Source organism: Fusarium verticillioides, chromosome 7 (assembly GCF_000149555.1).
Source record: "Fusarium verticillioides 7600 chromosome 7, whole genome shotgun sequence".
Lineage (NCBI taxonomy): Eukaryota > Fungi > Ascomycota > Sordariomycetes > Hypocreales > Nectriaceae > Fusarium > Fusarium verticillioides.
Genome location: NC_031681.1, coordinates 1725334 through 1744289, shown reverse-complemented (window position 1 = coordinate 1744289; position 18956 = coordinate 1725334). Strand labels below are relative to the sequence as shown.

At 49.6% G+C, this 18956-nt stretch overlaps 7 protein-coding genes across 9 annotated transcripts; 3 read left to right on the top strand and 4 right to left on the bottom strand.

The window, feature by feature from the left end:
- The first annotated feature begins 97 nt into the window (after nt 1-97).
- FVEG_07090 (hypothetical protein) lies at nt 98-2988 on the top strand. Of its 2 annotated transcripts, XM_018895614.1 has the most exons (7): nt 98-440; nt 494-806; nt 860-1433; nt 1485-2195; nt 2245-2293; nt 2349-2498; nt 2556-2988. In XM_018895614.1, exons 1-7 carry the CDS (start codon nt 209-211, stop codon nt 2810-2812), a joined length of 2286 nt encoding a protein of 761 aa, XP_018752912.1. In that variant the 5' UTR covers nt 98-208; the 3' UTR covers nt 2813-2988. The 2 variants fall into 2 exon arrangements, with proteins under 2 accessions (XP_018752912.1, XP_018752913.1); XM_018895615.1 differs by having other exon boundaries at nt 494-1433.
- On the bottom strand, nt 2726-5476 carry FVEG_16013 (hypothetical protein). Its single transcript, XM_018905246.1, has 4 exons — nt 5134-5476; nt 4065-4183; nt 3911-4012; nt 2726-3857 (listed from the first exon to the last, which is right to left on the bottom strand). The coding sequence occupies exons 1-4, from the start codon at nt 5137-5139 to the stop codon at nt 2996-2998; spliced, it is 1089 nt and encodes a 362-aa protein (XP_018752911.1). The 5' UTR covers nt 5140-5476; the 3' UTR covers nt 2726-2995.
- Nucleotides 5477-5813: 337 nt separating this feature from the next.
- Nucleotides 5814-7079, bottom strand: FVEG_16012 (hypothetical protein; the record flags this gene model as incomplete). Its single annotated transcript, XM_018905245.1, has 3 exons — nt 5814-6181; nt 6236-6634; nt 6702-7079. 3 exons carry the CDS (start codon nt 7077-7079, stop codon nt 5930-5932), a joined length of 1029 nt encoding a protein of 342 aa, XP_018752910.1. The 3' UTR covers nt 5814-5929.
- A 1079-nt stretch (nt 7080-8158) lies between these two features.
- On the bottom strand, nt 8159-10092 carry FVEG_07087 (hypothetical protein). The gene is made up of 2 exons (XM_018895613.1): nt 9075-10092; nt 8159-8994 (listed from the first exon to the last, which is right to left on the bottom strand). Exons 1-2 carry the CDS (start codon nt 9423-9425, stop codon nt 8647-8649), a joined length of 699 nt encoding a protein of 232 aa, XP_018752909.1. The 5' UTR covers nt 9426-10092; the 3' UTR covers nt 8159-8646.
- Nucleotides 10093-10813: 721 nt separating this feature from the next.
- Nucleotides 10814-10984, top strand: FVEG_16011 (hypothetical protein; the record flags this gene model as incomplete). Its single annotated transcript, XM_018905244.1, has 1 exon — nt 10814-10984. The coding sequence occupies one exon, from the start codon at nt 10814-10816 to the stop codon at nt 10982-10984; it is 171 nt and encodes a 56-aa protein (XP_018752908.1).
- Nucleotides 10985-13959: 2975 nt separating this feature from the next.
- FVEG_07086 (hypothetical protein) lies at nt 13960-14770 on the top strand (the record flags this gene model as incomplete). Its single annotated transcript, XM_018895612.1, has 2 exons — nt 13960-14013; nt 14093-14770. The coding sequence occupies 2 exons, from the start codon at nt 13960-13962 to the stop codon at nt 14768-14770; spliced, it is 732 nt and encodes a 243-aa protein (XP_018752907.1).
- Nucleotides 14771-15272: 502 nt separating this feature from the next.
- FVEG_07085 (hypothetical protein) lies at nt 15273-18944 on the bottom strand. Of its 2 annotated transcripts, XM_018895611.1 has the most exons (2): nt 16072-18944; nt 15273-15985 (listed from the first exon to the last, which is right to left on the bottom strand). In XM_018895611.1, the coding sequence occupies exons 1-2, from the start codon at nt 18059-18061 to the stop codon at nt 15885-15887; spliced, it is 2091 nt and encodes a 696-aa protein (XP_018752906.1). In that variant the 5' UTR covers nt 18062-18944; the 3' UTR covers nt 15273-15884. The 2 variants fall into 2 exon arrangements, with proteins under 2 accessions (XP_018752906.1, XP_018752905.1); XM_018895610.1 differs by having other exon boundaries at nt 15273-18944.
- Between the last annotated feature and the right edge of the window lie 12 nt (nt 18945-18956).

Sequence of the window (18956 nt, the reverse complement as noted above, 5' to 3'; positions counted from 1 at the left end):
CGTGCCTGAGCTGTATAGTGTGAGTTACTCACTGATGCACGGTCCATACTCACTAAATCCTCCCTGTGGGCTTGTTGTTGCCCAGTCACAACTTGCATACAACATTGCACTCTCCAAGCAACACGAAAAGTGATGCTTTACAGCTCATAGGGATGTTGGAGGTCCTCTGAAAATACTCTTATGGGCTGTGTCGACGCCACAGATAAACATGACGCAGCGAAACCAACTTGCGCCCTTCAGCGCGGCTGAGTATCAAGACAGGGCACCCGATGGCTACCCTGTCAGCTGCCCGACTCTAGATCTCACAGCAACCTGGGACCCAGTAGACAAGAATATACTTGTGTATAGACCTCCTGGTCAAGTCGTTTCCAAAATTCACCAAGTCGGTGCGCCTGGCCAAAAAGCACCAGACGCGCAGGCAGTTACTTGGAGGTCTGATGGTCAGTAAGCAAATATTCCAGGATCGAAAAGACGACTCACTCAACCATCGTAGGCCAATTCCTTGCAGTCGGGTGGAGTGACGGCTTTGTGCGATTAATGGGGCTCGAGAACAACAAGGCAGCTCATCATATCAAAGTTGGCGAATCTCCAGGGAGCAAGATCACGCACATTGGATGGGCGAGTAGCAGTATTGCTGGGAAGAGCTCCAGCGCCGTATCTCAAGCTCTGAAGGATGGCCTCGGTGAAGATTCAATGCGCAATGGAGATGGGCTTCCGCTGGATCTTCCTCGTGAACTGACTTTCCTCGAGGTTGACACAGCATTACCCAAGATCAGCCCTCTTCCCAGCAGTAGTGCCGGCTCAGGGTATGTCTTCAGCTTCCGCGGTCGAGCCCAGCATACTAATAATTCCTTCGCAGAGAAGATGCTTTGGTTTTCACGCTGAGAACTGGTATAGACTTCCTCTTCCAGCCCCCAAAGCCAGAGGAGTATGACCAAGTCAGCGTTATGATCATTGGGACTAGCGATGGTCAACTCCAGCTGAGCATATACGATTCGTTCATCATTGGCAGCTTTCAATGCCCTCAGATCAACCCATCAAGCTCGCAGCTAATTCTTCATGCATCACACCCAGATATATCAACCCAGGCTTTACTGGTTGCAGACAAAACAGAAGAGCCAGAAGAAGTGCACCTGGTGCCTATCGACCTTCCCTTCATCTCATCCCACCCTATCAACCTTTCTCTGCTCGCCTCCAAGCTAACCACTCTTCAAAAGCTATTGAGATATCTGAAGCAAGCACAACTTCATATGCAGGTCGAATGGCGAAACACGCGCGAGCTTCCCACAAGATTTCTGCGAAGTATTGAAGGCGATCTCGAAAATCTCGAGACTGGGCCACGAAGTATTGTCCCTGCTCTATACCATTTGGCCGTGACAGGTCACGCCTTCGAGCCTGTACGCGAGTGGTTGGTAGAAAGTCTGGCAGAACGAGTAAGTGACTGGGGAATTCAGGCTTCTCGTGACATTGGCTAAGTTCTGCAGGGCCATAAACGATGGGATAAAGCAGTAGTCTCCGGTTTGGAGGGCCTCAGAAATTTAGTCCACGAGAACTTCCTCCCAGCTCTTGATCGCTGTGCAATCATCCTAAGCAGGCTGCGAGGCTTGGCTCAATTTCATGACACCCGAGATGACATCGGATTCACTCTCCAGCAAACTAGTCGCTTGATGGACATTGTCCAATGTCTCCAACTCATCGGTCACAAGGTTCTGATCAACGTGATGGACGAACTTGATAGCTTCACCGCGTTCTCAACATGGCTTCGCTTCCAGATCGACTGGCTTGCCTCTTCTAGCTCCGCGAGCGAGGAACTCACGGAAAAGGAGGCAACCATGGACATTGTCAAGGTTCTGAGTTACATTGAGAATTATCTCATCGATAGCCCGCTTAGGCTATTCTTTGACGAAATGAACAGAGAAGACTATGAAGCAGACTGGGCACATATAGAAGGTGGCCCAACTCTGCTTCATGTCCTTGATCAGGCGTTAGGAAAGTGGGAGAACGGCCAGCCCAGCATGAAAGCTCTTCCCCGTGTCGAATTTCTTGTATCATATGCCACGGCCTGGGCGAATCGCACATTCAAGGGCATTGCAGAGGCAAAGAAGCGTAGCGTTCGACTTGGAAACCCAATTAGACTCTCAGCTGGTCGTGTGGTGTCACATAGAGATATGAGGATGAGCAAATCAAAGAACAAGGTGCTTGAAATTCTTTGTGTGACTCATCTATGTACTGACATCGAATCAGGAAACAAATGTGGTTACTGCCTTGGCATCTAAAGAGGCTAAAAACGAAGGTGAGATGAACCCTGTTAGATGACCTGAAGAGCCATTCTTGCTAACAGATGGAAGTTCAAATATTTTCCGTCGGCATCGATATTATCAATGGCATCAGTACCAACAGGCCGCCAAGAGGTTGCCGTATCGATCTTGGCTCACGTACAATGATTGACTTGAAGTTCCTCAACGACGAGACACTTGTCATACTAAGTAACAGTCAAGGTGAGCTAATAGGAAGTTTCTTCATGCAACAAGCATGATGCTAATGTTGCAAAAAAGATACCGGGCCGCAAGTTGTCTGCGTACCTATCCGAGCAGAAAGGCTTACATATGCCGAATACGATCCCAGCAGGCTTAGTGAGACACCTTGCGTATCAGTTGATGGATTTACGGCCTACTCTTTTCCGGAGAAGTCAGTGTCTAGACCATTACGTATGGAGGTTAATGACAGGAAGAATGTCAGGGGCGACATGCCCCAGAGAGTCTGCGTTGTCGAGAGTAATCGCACCACTATCAAAACATTTACTTTTCCGTAGCTCAAGCTGCCACGCGATTCACTTCGATTATAACCAAGGTAGAAATGGGAGAACTTGGAAGGGAATCCGAACCCGGCGTCATGGACTCTCAAAAACAGATGTTGACAAGGACGCTAGCTTAAATAATTTACAAGGTAGAACAGAAATATGAAGTACCTCCCCATTTCACTCATGGCAGTCAAGTTACTGCTGCCGAGGCTTAGTGATGTTGAAGAACTCGGTTAATCCCTCAACAACGGCCTCGACATTCATGTTGACCAGGGGCATGCTATCGTATGAATCCTCCTTCATGATAGCAACAAGGGCCAGGTAACGGTCCACTTCACGCAGCATGATGGGCTTGTTTCCGTCGTGTAGGACAAGACAGCTTTCTGCAGTGTTACAGCCAATCTGTTTATCGATAGGTGCGCTCCAAGGTTCACCCTCGAGTCGACGCCGTCCTTCGTCACTGCGCTGCCACGTACCGTAGACCTCAGTTATATCAATGATGACATCAATGTAATCACTGCAGATCTCGTAGCTCGCCATATCAGCAGTTGCGCTGTCAGTGGCGATATAGATCTTTGTAAGCACATCAAAGAGGTATGCCTTCTCGAAACGGCACGTGCGGCAGAGGTTGGTAAGCATGGATTCCAGCGTTCCGAGGCGAGGAATGAGCTTCTGGATAACCTTGCTGAAAGCCTCGAAAATAGAATGGTTGTAAATGGAGGTTAGGTGGAAGGTGACGGGGGCGTTCTCGAAGCCGTGGTCTGACAACTCGTCTTGGATACGGATAGTGATGTCGCGCTGAATATCGAGCTTATAGTCATCTGAGAGGCCGTCAACCTTGTGGATGAAGACCTCAATATTGATGTTGGGATATGTTCGCTGAAGAAAAAGGATCGTGGTGTTGAGGCGCATGACTGCTTCGAGGTAGTCATCCTGAGCGTCGATGACCCAGATGAGGGCTCCAATCTCGCTGAAAATTGCCTCTATATCAAATCCTGGGTTCTCAAAGACGTCGATCTGGCCTGGGAAGTCCCAGACTTGGAAATCCATGAATGACCTATGCAATTGTGAGTTTATAATTACCACAGCCAGAGTATTAGTAGCACTAACGCCATGGAGTCCTTTTGAATTCTAGCCGTTGATTCAAGGAATAGAGTCTCGTTTGGGGGCAGCTTGTGGAAGACTACACTCGAGATGGATGACTTTCCGCTCCTATGACATATCGTTAGCTGGAGTCTGCTCTCTTCTCCCGCGCATATCATACCTTCGTTGACCCATTAGTAATAAACGCGGCTTCCCCTTAGGAGCAGCGCCAACAGAATTGGGTCCGGGGGCGGCAGGTTTTTGTGCATCCTTTTTAGATGCTGGAGCTCCGCTAATTGACTGTTCAAAAAGACGTTGAAGATTTAGCTGGGCTGGACTTGTTCCGCTGGCAGATGTATCATCTGCCTCATCAAAGGAGCGCGCAAGGTTGTAAATTGGAGGACTGAGTGACATTTTGGGGCTGGTGCTATGGCAATGAGAAGGGGCAAGGGTGTTGAGGGTATTGGGTTATGGTTATGGTTATGGGTTCTTGGGTTTGAGTGAAACTGGATATCGGGTTTGCTCATGTCACTTGATATACAGCAACACTATCCCGAGGATTCATCTCCTTTTATTGTCCTCTTTTGTTGTGTAGAATCAAGATGGCGAGCTATCAGTGGTTGATATGACGGGCACTGACGGACAGGGACATGAAATACCCGCCAACTGGCAGCACCTGATATATCGGAGCAAAAGGATCCCAACCCATCCATTGCATTACCAGGCGAACTGAGGGCGTAGAGGGCTCAAGCTGGCAGGATTGGACGTGGTGAGGCTTCAGCGGTCTTTGAACCCCAACTCGTACTCATACTTGGAGGTCAGCGTGGCTCTATACGAGCCATGCCTCACCACGCCTCGCGTTGTATAAGAGACGCGTATCCCTCCCACTTGAGGTGACACAGACTCCTCTACACAGCAGCGGCCCAGCCAAGCGAGTGTCCATCGAATCAGGGCGTCCACAGTGCTGCCAGGACGCTGATGCTGTAGTTTTGTGGCCAGCGCCACTACCGAGTACCAATCTTTACCTCGATCGAGGTCAGGGCTTGGTGACATTCTGCGGGAGCTGACAGGATAGGAGGAACCCTCAGAGGTGACAGCATTGTTGCGCTGCGCTGCGCTGTGCTGTGTCGTGCTTTGTTGTATCGTGTTGCATTGGTCACACGAGGGGTCAAGCGCACACTTGAGCGGCGAGACATGAGAGAAAAAAGAAAGGCATGGGAAATCAGGCGCAGCAAGCACTAGTATCTTACCTCCATTTTGCGTCCCAGGTCGAGCTATCCTGTGCTACACGATAACTCCCGTCCTAGTGGTCAACTCTCCGAGGCTGGGTTGGTCCGAATGTAGGACTGAGAGCAAGGCTGTGAGGCTGAGAAAGTCAATTGCTAGGCTCAGTGATTGATCAGTGAGTGAGCCAGCGTATCGGCGGCAAAGGTTGCTTGCTACGGCGTTTGATTGGCAGATTTGTATACGAAACGACGGAGGACAATAGCCGGTTATGACGAGAAATATGGGCATGGACGTTCTATAGGTGATGGATGATTTATGCGTCTCCAGGTGCAGGTTGTATGTGTATGGTCTTGAAATTGTCACTTGGAGGTGGTTGGAGCAGTGACTGACGACTGCCCGCCCGCTCAAGCAGCAGCTGATAGCGCTGGAACTCCCCGCAGTCCACTAAACCAAGGTACCTCCTGGAACGACCTCAGGTGGTTTTCTACCAACCAGTAGAGAGGCCTGGATGGAGGCACATACCTAGATGGCTTCATGCAATCTAGGGGACCTAAGCTCCAGATATGATAAGTGGCAACATCGTTATATATCATCTCATGACCACCTGGCTTCATTCCTTGACTGCGAGAGGGCCCTATTCTTCCAATATTTTCGTTCAACTTCTCATGTTAACTGTGACATGCGCAATCTGCAGCTGGCTACCCTGTACCGAAGCCATATCTGACTTAACAAACCCCTCCATATAATTCCGCACCAACAAAAGAGTGTCGTCAACATCTCAACCCTCTGATCATTTCGGTTGGCTATTTAAGTATCTAGCTAGCTAGTAGGTATTTGTGCATTCATTTCGACTCTCTCCGCCAAACGACTTGCCGACCTGGGAAACAGGGCATGGATGAAACTCTTCCTTCGCTTTAACGTCCTTGTGTTGTTCTTCTCGGTCTCGGTCTCGTTTTTCGCAGCCTTTCCGAGAGCTTCTGTGTCATCAGACGATATACCATTCGATGTGCTGGGATTTAATGCAGGTACACTCTCTGATGCAGTCATCTTACTCTTAATTTCTCGAAATGCCTACTCATGTTGATCAAAACCAGCTCCTTCAACATAGCAATAAACGAGACTCACCTTACTAGATCTTCTCCTCGGAGCTCTAATCGAGCTTCGGCGTTCCGGCATCGCCTGTGTCTCTTCTATCACTTCTGTGATATGCCCAGCAAGTGTGTTGCCTTTCCACCCAGCGCAGTCTTCAGCGAAGGGAACGAATCTCAAGAACCCCTTATATGGGGGAATCCTCAGGGCCTGATCCATGTGTCTCTGAAAGAGAGCAATGTTTCGCTTGTTCGTTGTCGTCTGGAGGTCTCGAGCGAGAGCCTCGATTGTCATGGTATAGCAAGGATCAGAACTACCACCAAACTGAATACAGATCCCATGTTGAACTGTCATTACGATAGAAGATACTGGGCGATTATATCGTAACGAGAGGTACTCGGATAGTTCAGTGATGAAGGTGAACTCATCTTCAATCTAGGTACAGGGCTGAGTGTTAGCAACATTTTCTCCAGTGCCATGCAGCGCGCCGACTTGCAATGACGTTGGTCTTGATTTCTACCAGTACAGGGGACTCATTCCGTATTCGATCACCGGGGTCTTGCGTATGCTTGGAACCAGATGCTTCCTCGAAGAAGTCACTTCGTTTTCTGGTAAGTATCGGTAATGGTCGCTTTCTCGTCACTTCGGCAGCATCCCCGGAGACAATCTGTTCTACATCTCTTGAGAGTCGTTGATCGCTCTCCAGAACAGGATCGAGACTTGGCCTGCTGAGGCGAGGCTTGACTCTTGGGGTTGTATTTGGAGCTGGAGCTGAAGCTGAGACAGGGGTTTCTTGCTTTTGCCGTGGTTTCGAATTCGGAGGCTTCGTAGAGGTGCGACTTGGGATATAAGGCAAAGCCATTGCCGGTGATAGATACATGGTGACAACAGAAGCTTGCAAAGTGGGGATCACGACGATGTAAAAGGAAAGTTACGAGCTCATGAAAGCCATTGAGTGCTCGGAGATGGCTTGGTTATTTGTTACACGCGAGATCTTTGTGCGCCCATACTTTGCGGTGATGTGCCATCTGTATCAAAAGAAATCGAATATCAAGCCAAGGAAATAGGTGTATACAATTATGAGCACAATCTGTATCACGCTTTGTAATCAAATACGCAGGAGGCTTACGACAGGTGAACAAAGAGACCACTCTATAGGAATTAATGTGCAGAAGATGAATCGAGGTTGAATACAGTACAGAATAGAGCGAGGCGTCTTTGTGCCGGCCGTAGCTGGTGTTACAATGACTGCAGGCTTCCCTGCGTTTCCCGCTCTGTTCTTCTATAAGTGAAACCCGTGTCACGCAATCACTATACACACAGTTGTGGGTTCAACAAGGACAGTTGATTGTAACTCAGACTTCCAGGAATCTTGGCTCAGGCGAGGTCCGATGGGCAGGTATAGAATATTCATAATCGAGGACTGACAACACAGTTCAAGGTGTAAATGGATGCATTGTTTAGCGAGAATGCATTGCGGCCTTACCTTCTGGGATAATGCTGATGAAACCAGCGCCCGACTGGGCTGTCTCGTGACGAGAAATGGCGTGTCAATGCTTGTGAATGTGAATTCATCCTTCGATTCTTAAGTGCTGCGGGTGCGGGTACGGGTGTGAGTATGAGGAATTCTCATGTCACTGTAGCACTTGGCTGCTCAGCTACCCTGGAAATATATGTAGCATGCCCGGGCGTTTAGGTGCAACGGATGGCTACGGTACTTTACATTGGTACGTAAGGTATGTACGTTTTCGTCTGTCTTGTGACTGATGAACATTACTCGTATTGTTCCCAATAACGGGCTGCAGCCACTCGGGACAAATTGTCCCTACGTCTTATCATATTTGACAGCACCGAGGAGACGGAACACCATGAGTTAGAGTTTCTGATAATCGCTGCGAGGCTTCAGGGGCATCCAAACTGTCGGAATGTCCATAAAATTATCTATCAGACCTAGACTGACCTGGACTGGTTCACTGCCCGACTGTTAACATACTGTACTGTGCAGTATGCACGCGCTAGGCATGGCCGAGCCGTTGGCCCTGGTCCTGGCATTTGTCTCGGCGTGTATGTATGTCTGTACATAAAAAGAAAAGAGAAAAGAGGGTTGATTAATATTCCAAATATGACCTATCGCAATCGAAACCACATCGAGCTTTGTTTTCAGCCCCAGCTCCAAATCCTCACAAGAAAACAGAAGACACTAGACTACGTACGTATCCATTGTATGTATAATGAATCCATGTTTGATGGGTTCCAATAGTCTCAAGCCCCCCTTGGGCTGATTATGACACCCCACAACTAATTCCGATCCTTTGACAGTTCCATCGATCCTACTCGACTTGTATCTGGCGATCAGACCTGATATCTCAATGATCTGAACCCAGGCCCAAGGCTGTGGGACTCTCGCATACAGTATCGGTTCCAATCTCCCTATCTCGATATCAATTTCAAGACAGGGCAGGGCTTCCCGCTTTGCGGCTTGGTCCACGAGCACCCAAGTCGAAGCGTTTCTCTAGGGTGAACTGGTACGTCGCCAACCCCAGAACTATAGCTTCGACGGGAACTAGCATGACAGAGAGCGCTACACCGGCCCGGCTCTGCTTGCAGAGTGTGCCGAAGTGAGGCTGCACGTTCATGGTCACGTCCTCCCAGCGACATGTCCAGCTCTGAAGCGAATCGTTGGTGGTAGAGGCATTTACCCCGTAGAAGAATGACATGGCGATGATGGCGGCGATCAGGGCGACAGCGGGGGGTACAAATGTGGTTGCTGCCCTGACCGAAGCGTTTCTGCGGGCCTTGTTTGCATCACGACCGTTAGTTTCAGAACCAGAACCAAAAAGCAAATACAACAGGAAGAGACTGGGGGTCGCCTTACAATCGGAAGCTTGCCGGCGATCAACGAGGCAAGATTGGCCACAATAACCAGGGCACTACCGACTACCAGAGCTACGGTAGGGCGCATATCGAAGTTGGCAGGCCATAGTTGTAGTAACCAATCTTCCGGAACATAGGTAGCATGGAAAACAGCGAGGGCATCCGCCGAAACACCAAGCATTGTCAAGCCAGCTGCGAGACCGAGGACTGTGAGGCCCAGTCTAGCGCTGTCGATCAAGCGATAGATACGGAAGCTGGGATTGGTTCGAACCGACTCAACGTCTGCTTCGAAGTTGGACGCTGAGATCTCTGTCTTGGTACCGATGGACATGTTTCTGCTGGAAGACTCCATTCTGAGGATATAGACCGAGTATATAGATGTATATTGGCCAGAGAGGGATCACGAGGAACAGGACTAACGAAAAGTTCAAACCCCCGAGACCGGCTGGAGAGGAAAGGAAAGAGTATAAGAAAAGGAAAAGGAAAAGGGACCAAGCGTAAATACGAAAGAGCTTTGAATGGATATTGAAATAGTTAGATACTAGATCATGGGATTTGCAACATAGATATACGAGATTGATCACAGCTTAACAAGATCCGTTAACCTTAAGCGACGAACACCCATCACAATAACAGTGAAGAGACCAATCGTATCAAGGCGATCAGGGTGATAGTTGGAAGCGCCTATGCAAGGATTGCAGCATACCTAGGCGCGCTGGTTGGTGTTTGGCGTTTGGTGTGAGAGATTGTCATCGAATGCTGGGCTAGGATTGGCCGAAGCTCTAACTGCACGAGTTGAGCGTGTTGCCTCGAGCGCTTAGACTGACATTGAGCCACTCAGAGACAAGCATTATTCCCGAGACGGGGAGAAGGTTGTCACCAAGATCTATTTTGGGGTCCGTGTCAAACCGCTGGCGTGAGCGGTTATGTACGTATTGTACGGAGTACGTTGATAGTAGGTAGTGACTAAGGTAGCCTGGGGCACGAAGGCTGCAGGAACGGTCAACCAATGGTCGGTCACTGAGTTTATCTATCTATCCATTAAGCAGTTGAGACTTAGGCATTTCAATTTCTTCCCAATCACGGTCACATGACTGATCACCTGACCAGTCTACCTGGTAGGGAGACGCCATAGCTCACGCCACAGCTCCACTACAGAGTAAGTCCTGTGTCCTGACAGCTTTGGACTTTCCAACGCCCCCGAAGTGGATCCCGAAAATATTCGGGGCTAGACTTGGCATCGCGCTCCGAAAAAGTCAAGATGAATCAAAGTCTTCGACGTAACATTTCTTTTCAGCTTGCGGATACATACATACCGTTCCAAACCTTTTATTACAGCAGACCAGGGGACAGTTAGTCTTTGGAAACCGTTGAACTCGTCGGCCGGTCCGCCACTTGTCGGAAATGAAACCTGCTGGCTGGTTTGCTTTTGCCAGTTAATACGGACGGATACATACGCACGCCTGCCACTCACTCACTCACTCTCTATTGCTTCGCAATCGAGGCTGACCGGCCCGTGACGTTTTAATATCGAATTGCTTCACATTTGCATAACATACTCGAACTGCCGGGCAGATCGATGCGGCCTGACCATCATCGTTCGTACAATTCCTTGCGGCACAGCACATGGATCCAGTACAGACAGTCCAGAGCATAACCGGAGACGACTATACTCTTCCAGAATGTCTCGTATCTATCCATTAATCATGGCCGTTTCACGATGGCTGCACCAAAGAGACGATGAACGAACTCGTTCTCAATGATGTCGATAACGTGACACAAAGGCTGATGTTGACGTTGGCATGCGCCAAGATGTTCAAGGCTTTGGAGGCTTGGAGCTCCCTCAAGCCTCAAGGCTCAAACCCCTCTATCAACAAGACGTTCTCTGGCGCTGCGAGGCGTCGCGGATGATCGACAGTAGCGTTCTCGCCGGTTGCGGTTAGGGGCGTCAGGACCAACAAGGACACGTCCTTTTGCATCCATGCAAGCCGCGAATTAGACGAGTCAATCAGAGTGGGCAATACAGGGAAAGGGTCTGACATGATCCCTAACGTTCAGTAATCCAAAATGCGCTACCCTTGACATCCTGACATCCTCACAAACTTAGATCTCGGATTCTGGAGAACTGAGACAGAGACCAGCATAGAGCCTTTATGTACCTCTTGAGTAGAGTACGATATCTACATATCATTGGCGGACTACGAAGGCTCAACTGAAAGATCCCGGCCCTTGTCTTGAGAACAGTAAGATACTCATCAGCAGGATGCAGATCTAATCTAACACAATGCAGTTGCTAATCACCTTTTGGAGGATTGGATACGGTATGTTGTCTTCGAAAGCCCCACTGTTGTCTTTGGGCTCAAGACAGCTGAATACTAGGAAGAGATGGTGGACTACGTGAATTCTATACGTCGTTATGCCGACGGCAATATGACATCTGCTGCTGGGACTATGAACCTAATGCAATCTTTATGTCCTGCAGCTATTTAGCGCACATCATTTCTGGGACATGATTGGAACAGAAATGACAGTTCGACAACAACAGATGCAATGCATCAAAGAGCTGAGGCTACTGCAAGACCCTTCGGCAGCCCACATAACCAGAGAGCATGTCTGCCACTTTCAAGTTTCATCAACGATGGCTAGATTAGAGCCGGCCGGACTACCCTACGATGCGCTATGCTATGATAATCACCTGGGGATCATGACACCCCCTTGGGGGGAGTGTGTTTCGAACGTCCTCGAAGGAGGAAACAAGAGATCAAGACAGTAAAGACGTCTTGTCTAGATCAGAGTAGCATCAAATGACATGAGACACGACATGAGAGATTGTTGATATCTTGGATAGGTAACTAAAGGGAGCAGGTATCGTCAGCGTCAGTGCCAGTGTCAATGTCAAAGCCTAGTATTGGATATGGGTTCTGGGGGGTTTGTGGCCCCCCTCCTTGTCATGCGTCGGATCAACGGCCATCCGCAAGTCAATAAGGGTACTACTCAACTTTCGGACCAATCGCATCATGGTGTGGGCGGACTGAAAGCCCTGACAGGGACCCATGATATGACCCATGTCCCTAGAGAAGAAATGACAAGCCCAATCCTGGGGGAAAGTCTAGCTGGAAATGTTCCGGAGTCGATTGCAGCCGCCTATTGGTCGAGAAATCTACGCATGTTTCCAGGCCTTGGTTTGGTAGGGCCCTTCGCAGAAGGAGCAGGAAACACAGTCTGGAAGGGGAATAAACGCTTGCGGAGTTTCGAGATATCTATCACCGGCCATTTTCCTCCGTGATGGCCAAGCAAGTTGCTGGGCTCATTTCACTAGCAAGATTGCCTGCTTCTCCTCCGTCCGTACTCAGGCTCTTTTGTTTTCCCTCTCTGTCGTGTGCGGCTCATGCGAGACACGGGAACGGGGTAACATTGGAGTTGCATCCATCAACCAGTCAAAACGCCATTTGTGGCGGCCTTGAATGCGGTATAGCACTGGACTTTGAGAAAAGGCTCGTGTCAACCAGCGCCTCTATGATCCGTATTCCACCAGATCAAAGACGCGACTGTGACTGCCCAAGGCCCTGATCCTAGGCTTGGAACGGCTTAACTTGAGCTGCTGTTGAATGTGATGTGATCTTGCTTGTGCAGCCTGTGCTTCATCTTAGGCTGCAATAATGCCAGTTAGCTCACACTACATTACACTTCACTACACTACACGACACTGCACTCCAATGCACCCCCGGCTCTCCGGACCCGAGCAGTCGGTTCTGTCCGTGATGTGCCTGGGCTGGGGTGCTCGCGGGGTGGCATCAGGCTGGCAGAAAGTCCTGTTCTCCTGCTGTGATCTGTCAGGTCAGGCTGAGGGGAATGGAAGCTGCCGAAAGGGGGGGGGGGGGGGTGCATGGATATGGAGAAGTGTTTTCGGGAATATGAGTGCGTCTTGCAGTTTCCGGGCTGTCAAGTGCCCTTCATCCCTTTTTCTTGTCTTCCTTTCTGACTGCTCAAGTCGAGTTGGAATCGAGGTCGTCTCTTGCACAAGCCTCGAACGCAACTGGGGGTTCCTCTCCCGGCAACTTACACGCAACTTGACTTAGCCTAGAATCTTCGGACTTTGGTATCTTTTCCGTGGCTGGGGGGCTGGGTCCATTGGTCCATTGACCCACGGATGCTCTTTAGGCTCGAGCCTTTGCCGAAAGGTACGGATACAGTGAGTGAAAATCACAGTGGGCATTCTCTCATTGTTGATTAACAAGGATCATCAACGATGTGTCCCTGGGTATGTATCTATGCATGTGTGTGTGTATGTATGTATGAATAAGTTTGGGTCTGTCAAGGGTATGAACATGACAAGGGCATCAACAAACTTGACATGGACATGGATCCTACGGTAAGAGGAGAGAGACTGGACCTTTATCAACCTAGTCAACTTTTTAGTGAGGACCAAATGAGTTAGGCATAGATGGGATGGGCGTGTGATGGTAAATTGACCATGACACTCCCTCTCTCTCCTCTATCGTCATTCACTTAACTTACCTTATTAGCTATTCATCTTGCCCTGTCCTGTCGTGTCTCCCATTGCTTGTTATATTTATTATCCTTCACCTGCCCCTCAGTGTTTACTTTGTCTTTTCGAGTCTATCTCGACTTTCAGAAGAGACAAAGAATACATGGTCTTATTTGTCTTGTCTCTCTCTAACTCAACCACAGGCCCTCTGATTTATACTCAACTCTGCTCAACCCAAAACTTCATCAACTTCGACTTCTACTCTACACCACGACAATTGTCGGTCTTGTGAACGTTGTTTCCGCAGCGCATTATCGCCGCGCGTGTCGCCTGGAGTTTGCGATTCCAGCCACAATATTAATTTCTGGCGCTCTTATCCTCAAGCGTTTCTTGCAACATGTCTTCTCATACAATGTATGCCTCGTCATCATCACCTACACCTCGCACCTTTGTAAGTCAACCAACCCCATTCTTCCCTCCCTAAACTTCACACAACAAAAGACGCCCAATTCTGACACCATTATTCTCAGCACAACTTCGAGCAACTCCCCGCAGAACTACGTGTCAAGATCTGGAACTATAACCTCCCTCCTGCGCGCCTCGTGCCCATGCAATGCGGCTCCTCATGGTCCGGCTCCCCAGGCTCCTACTCGTGGTCAGGATGTACTTCCCCAGCAACTATTCCCGCTAACCTTCACGTATGCGCCGAGTCGCGCAGTGAAGCTCTCAAGTACTACGGACTCGGTTTTGGCTTTGCTCGTGGTCCTGGTCAGGTCTTCCTCGATCCCGATCGTGATATTCTCTACTTTGGACCTCGCGATGGTTACATGGCTGCAGACTCTCAGTTTCAAACATGCATGTCAATGTGCGATCCTGAAGAACTCGCTCTTGTGCGCCGCCTTGCCATCAACGATGCCCTATTCTGGGTTGACGCAACCTATCGCTCCATGACCGCCGCCAGTCTCACAGTGGAGCTGCTGCGTCGCATTCAGTCACGTATGCCGGGACTTGAGGAGCTTATATTCGTTCCTCGCGCAGAGGAAACACCAGAGTCTCTATCCTACATAGAGCCTACCATGGTCTATGTCCGCATGGCCCAACAGATTGAAGTCGCTATTCAAACTCTACAGCAACAGACTCCCGGCTGGACACCACCCAGGTGGAGGATTCTACCACTGAGTGCTTTCCAAAGCGTTGGTGCTGCTTGAGAATAGACGCTCTTACGGAACAAGTTAATAAGATGCTTTTACGCATACCATATTTAGCCAATGAGCACAAAACCCTGCAGAAAGCAGGGACTATGAAAGGCTCCGGCTTCATTTCACCAATCAATGAAAGACAAACGCTGAGCCTTCCATCACACCCTCACCTCCAAGTGCCGCGCCCACCCACCAAACAACAGGAACAGGTTGGGCGATGTTGTGTGAGAGACGCCAATATGGGCTTCATCAGTCGTTTTCACATGTGCCCAGCTCAGCTCAGCTCAGTTCAGCTCGACACCTCATCTGCTTATAGGCCAAGACGGCGATTGCTTTTACTTTATACCCATCCATAGGCGGGAAAAACAGAACCGCTAACCAATCCCACATTGTCTTCATTCTGGAAGTTGCATAGGATTTCATGATCGGTGCTGTGTGCTGTGAACTATCAGGTCACAAAACGGCCATTTAGAAAGGATCTAGTTCACTTAAAGGGGGGTTGTGGACCATGTTTGGAAAGACTCGCGGCGTCATGCGTGTTAGACTTCAATGGTGGAATTAAATTCGAATACTGCCCGCATCAATGTTTTTGTGTGCTAATATTCATACAAAAGCTATGCTATAGAACGATGAGGCAAACCAACGCTAGTACAATAATGCATGTATAACAAACATATCTATCTTATCCTTCCAAATTCGTGATCCGTTCATTCGTTCGTTTGGCACAGATACAATGCCTCCGTCTCTAGGTACCCCACCGCTTACTCGCAGCCTCCTCTGCGGTATCGTATACCCATCCGTATCCGGTGGTGGCGGCTACTCCTTCCGGTGCCGTATCGTGTTGCCGAGTGACGGCATGGTGTTGCGCAGTGTTACCCCGACACGGCCGGAACCCGTCTATTTTGCCTCGTCACAACCAGTGCCCATGCCGATGCCCTTCCGCCTGCCCCTAACAAGTGCTTCGAGTGCCTTTCCCATAGCCGGCAGATCGCCGAGCATTGTGATGTGGCCGCGCTCGGTACAGACACGACCGCCGCGAGCGATAGAGTACCCTTCCGGAAGCATGGCTTCCTTGGCCAAGACAACGCCATCGCCTGGTCGGAAGAGAAGGTCGTCGTATGCATCAGAATAGCATATACCCTCGCGACCAGTGACCTGGGCTGCGTACACCGTGGGAATACTTTTGCCATATAATACAGCGTGAGGAGGATAGGCGTTGGCTTCCTGGTGCCTTGGTGAGTGGGCCAATTCTGAGCGAAACTTGCGAGTCGCTGCAAGTGTTCGGGTGAGATAATCCAAGTAACGCTTACGCTGCAGGCCCGAAGGCTTTGATTCTTCCACATTTGCGCCAATTCCATTGAGCTGGGGCGCGATAGGGTTGTGATCTCGGGCAGCCGCCGTTGGCGAAGGCGGCCACTTCTCGCTCTTACTGTCAGCACGAGTCCGAAGAGAGTTTGGGAGGAAGGACGAGAAGGAAGATGACTGAGGACGGTTGCGAGGCGGCAAAGCCGGCTGCATACACGGGCTCAGATGCCACCTGACCCATTCCTGAGGATCGTAAAAGTCGATGGGATACTCTTCTCCTGTATTCTTATCCACAAAGCAAAAACCATCCTCAGGCAGAAAGACGAAGGACGTCCGCATGCTGAAATTGACGCTTGCTGTGAGAAGCTTCTCATTCAGGAGAACTACATCACCATGGCGAAGAGGATTCAGGATATTGACGCAACGTTGCGGTGTGCCGCAGTACAAGACCCCTGAGAAGAGATCAGGTCTCTGGTTGACAGCATGTCGTGTGATGATACCACCCAAGCTGTGAGATATGACAAGAGCTCCACGAGATCCAGCCGGTGTCCCTTCTTGGTTTGAAGGGAGTTTTTGGAGGTATTCTTGTAATTTACGAGACAGTAAATGCGGGCTCAGGCGCCAGTCATAACCATAGTCCCAAATTCGCAGCTTTCCCGATCGAGCATTATCGCACGAACGCAACCTTTTGATAAACTTTCGAGAGACGTCGACGGGGCCGATATGTTTCAGCATACCGTCAGGCTTAATAGTCTCTTCCATTTTTTCCTCGTCCTCATCCTCTAAGCCAACCTCTAGATTGACCTTTCGCATGTTGAGGCCGAGTTTCACAGGGGCCCAGACTTGTTGGTGAGGCGGCTCGGCAGATCGTAAGACGGAACCACGGTATCCGCCCATGATCACCAAGTCCCCAGTCAGAGACTCCAGGACACGATCGAGAATGGCAGATCCATCCTTTGAGCTGACATCAAAGTCCTTAGGGGGCTGAGCGCGAGTTGGTGACGGCTCGGGTGAGTGGAATGCACCGAGTGAATGAGTTGACTTCCGTGCTTGGCTGTAAAGTTTGGGCAGGCTAGGCATCTTGAAGTTTGGAACGTCAGGAAGGCTGTCTTTCAAGGCCATGAACCGAATATTGACCATTTCACGGACATCCTGGAATTGTTCATCGTCACCGAGAGAAGAAGTGCGAGAAAGGCTGTGATATAAGTGACTCTCATCAGAAGTGACCCGTCGAAGAACTCTGGGTCGTACAGAGGAAGAGGCTGCATTAGGATTCCTAGGAGCAGAAGCGAGCCCTCGAGCCTGTTGCGAAGACGGACTAGGCCTCACTTGAGAGACACCAAGCGCATCAGAAGGAATATGAGGCGAATGCTGGCGGGTTTCTGGTGATGAGTGACTCGGGACACCTGACGTACTGGCACTGGCCTTGTCGTTTGAGCTGGAAAAGAACGAGTTTGACATCGAGGGTAACAGATGCGTCGGAGGGCTAAGAGAAGGCCATGCCTTCTGCAGCCTCCTTAGTGCTTCTTGGCCTGCCGACCTGGAACGATTTCGAGCTGGAGCCAAGGCATTTCCCAGAATACTTCCTGATGGTCTGCTTGTGGAACCTTTGGTTGTAGGCTTCAGCTGAGCCTGCCAGGGTGAAGGCAAGGCATTTCGGTACTGCTGAGTGGGTGATAGTTTTGCGGATGACCTCTCTAGAGTAGCGATCTGTGGTACCTGGGGTGTTGTCTCAGGCGAAGATGAAAGATCAGGGTTTGTGTCACCGCGTTTATCGATGGGCACATCGAACAATCCGGCTCGACTCTTGTCTAGTGCTAAGGCTTTCTCGATGGCCGGCGTGTTTTGTGAGGTCAAATGTCTAGCAGCATCACTAAGAGCAGGTTGCAATATTGCCTCAGCCTCATCTTGATTGCAAATGATTGAGTCATCGTCATCCTGTATATCTGGACTTGGAAAATCAGGTAGAGCTTCATTCGTCGGTTTCGTTGCCATGGCTCACTTGATTGAGCCCAGTTACAACCCTCAGCCTGACACCACCAGAGCACAAGAACGGTAGTTTGGGTTGAACGACGGGCTTTGTGAAAAGGACCGAAGTCTGTGTCTATGTTGAACAGGCGGCGTAGCCGGCAAGACGTGACACTTGGAGAAGAGATTATTTAAGGAAGGTAAAGCGAAGAATTATCAGGCATGGCAGCTGTGCGGTTCTTGTTTGTTCCTCGGCCTAAACCAAATCACAGAGACGAGACGGAAAGGCAGACGGTGGAGCTAGGCCAGAGCGAAATCAGAAAGGAATCGCTCAATCTGTCCAACAATGCGGCTGCTGTGTGTGCTGATCCGGGAAGGCCGGGTGTGGATGGATCCACGATTGATGGTTGGAGTTTAGGTATATGCCGTTTATTCTCTTTCGTTCTCGTATTTTAACTGTTTTGGGCGGGTGAGCGCAACGTTGCTTATGAAGAAGTATTATTGTCTTTGAAAAGAAAGAAGGAAGTCGACTTTTGAAGTATCAATTCTGGATAGTTCTAGTGAAAGCTCTCAAGCATTGGCCCTGATCATCGTTGGTTTGATGAGGTCATGGTGTATGGGATTAAATAAACCGCGGATTCTGGGCCAATTACGGGCCGACAAGCTGTTTTCCGGGGAATTAATCAACAGGTCATAGGGCGAAGGGAAGGCTGAGGCTGATGATGATCAATTCTGTGTAATCGTATGTAGGTGGTCGTTATTGATGCTAGGTAAGGTAATGATACACTTGAAACTGATCAACTTTTGGTGTTATACATGACTTTAGGTGCTTTCTTACAACTTCCGAATGGCAGGAACGAATCTAGGATGAAAGCTCTTATTCAGGAAGGAGCCAAGACATTAGACCAAGATTCAACACGCA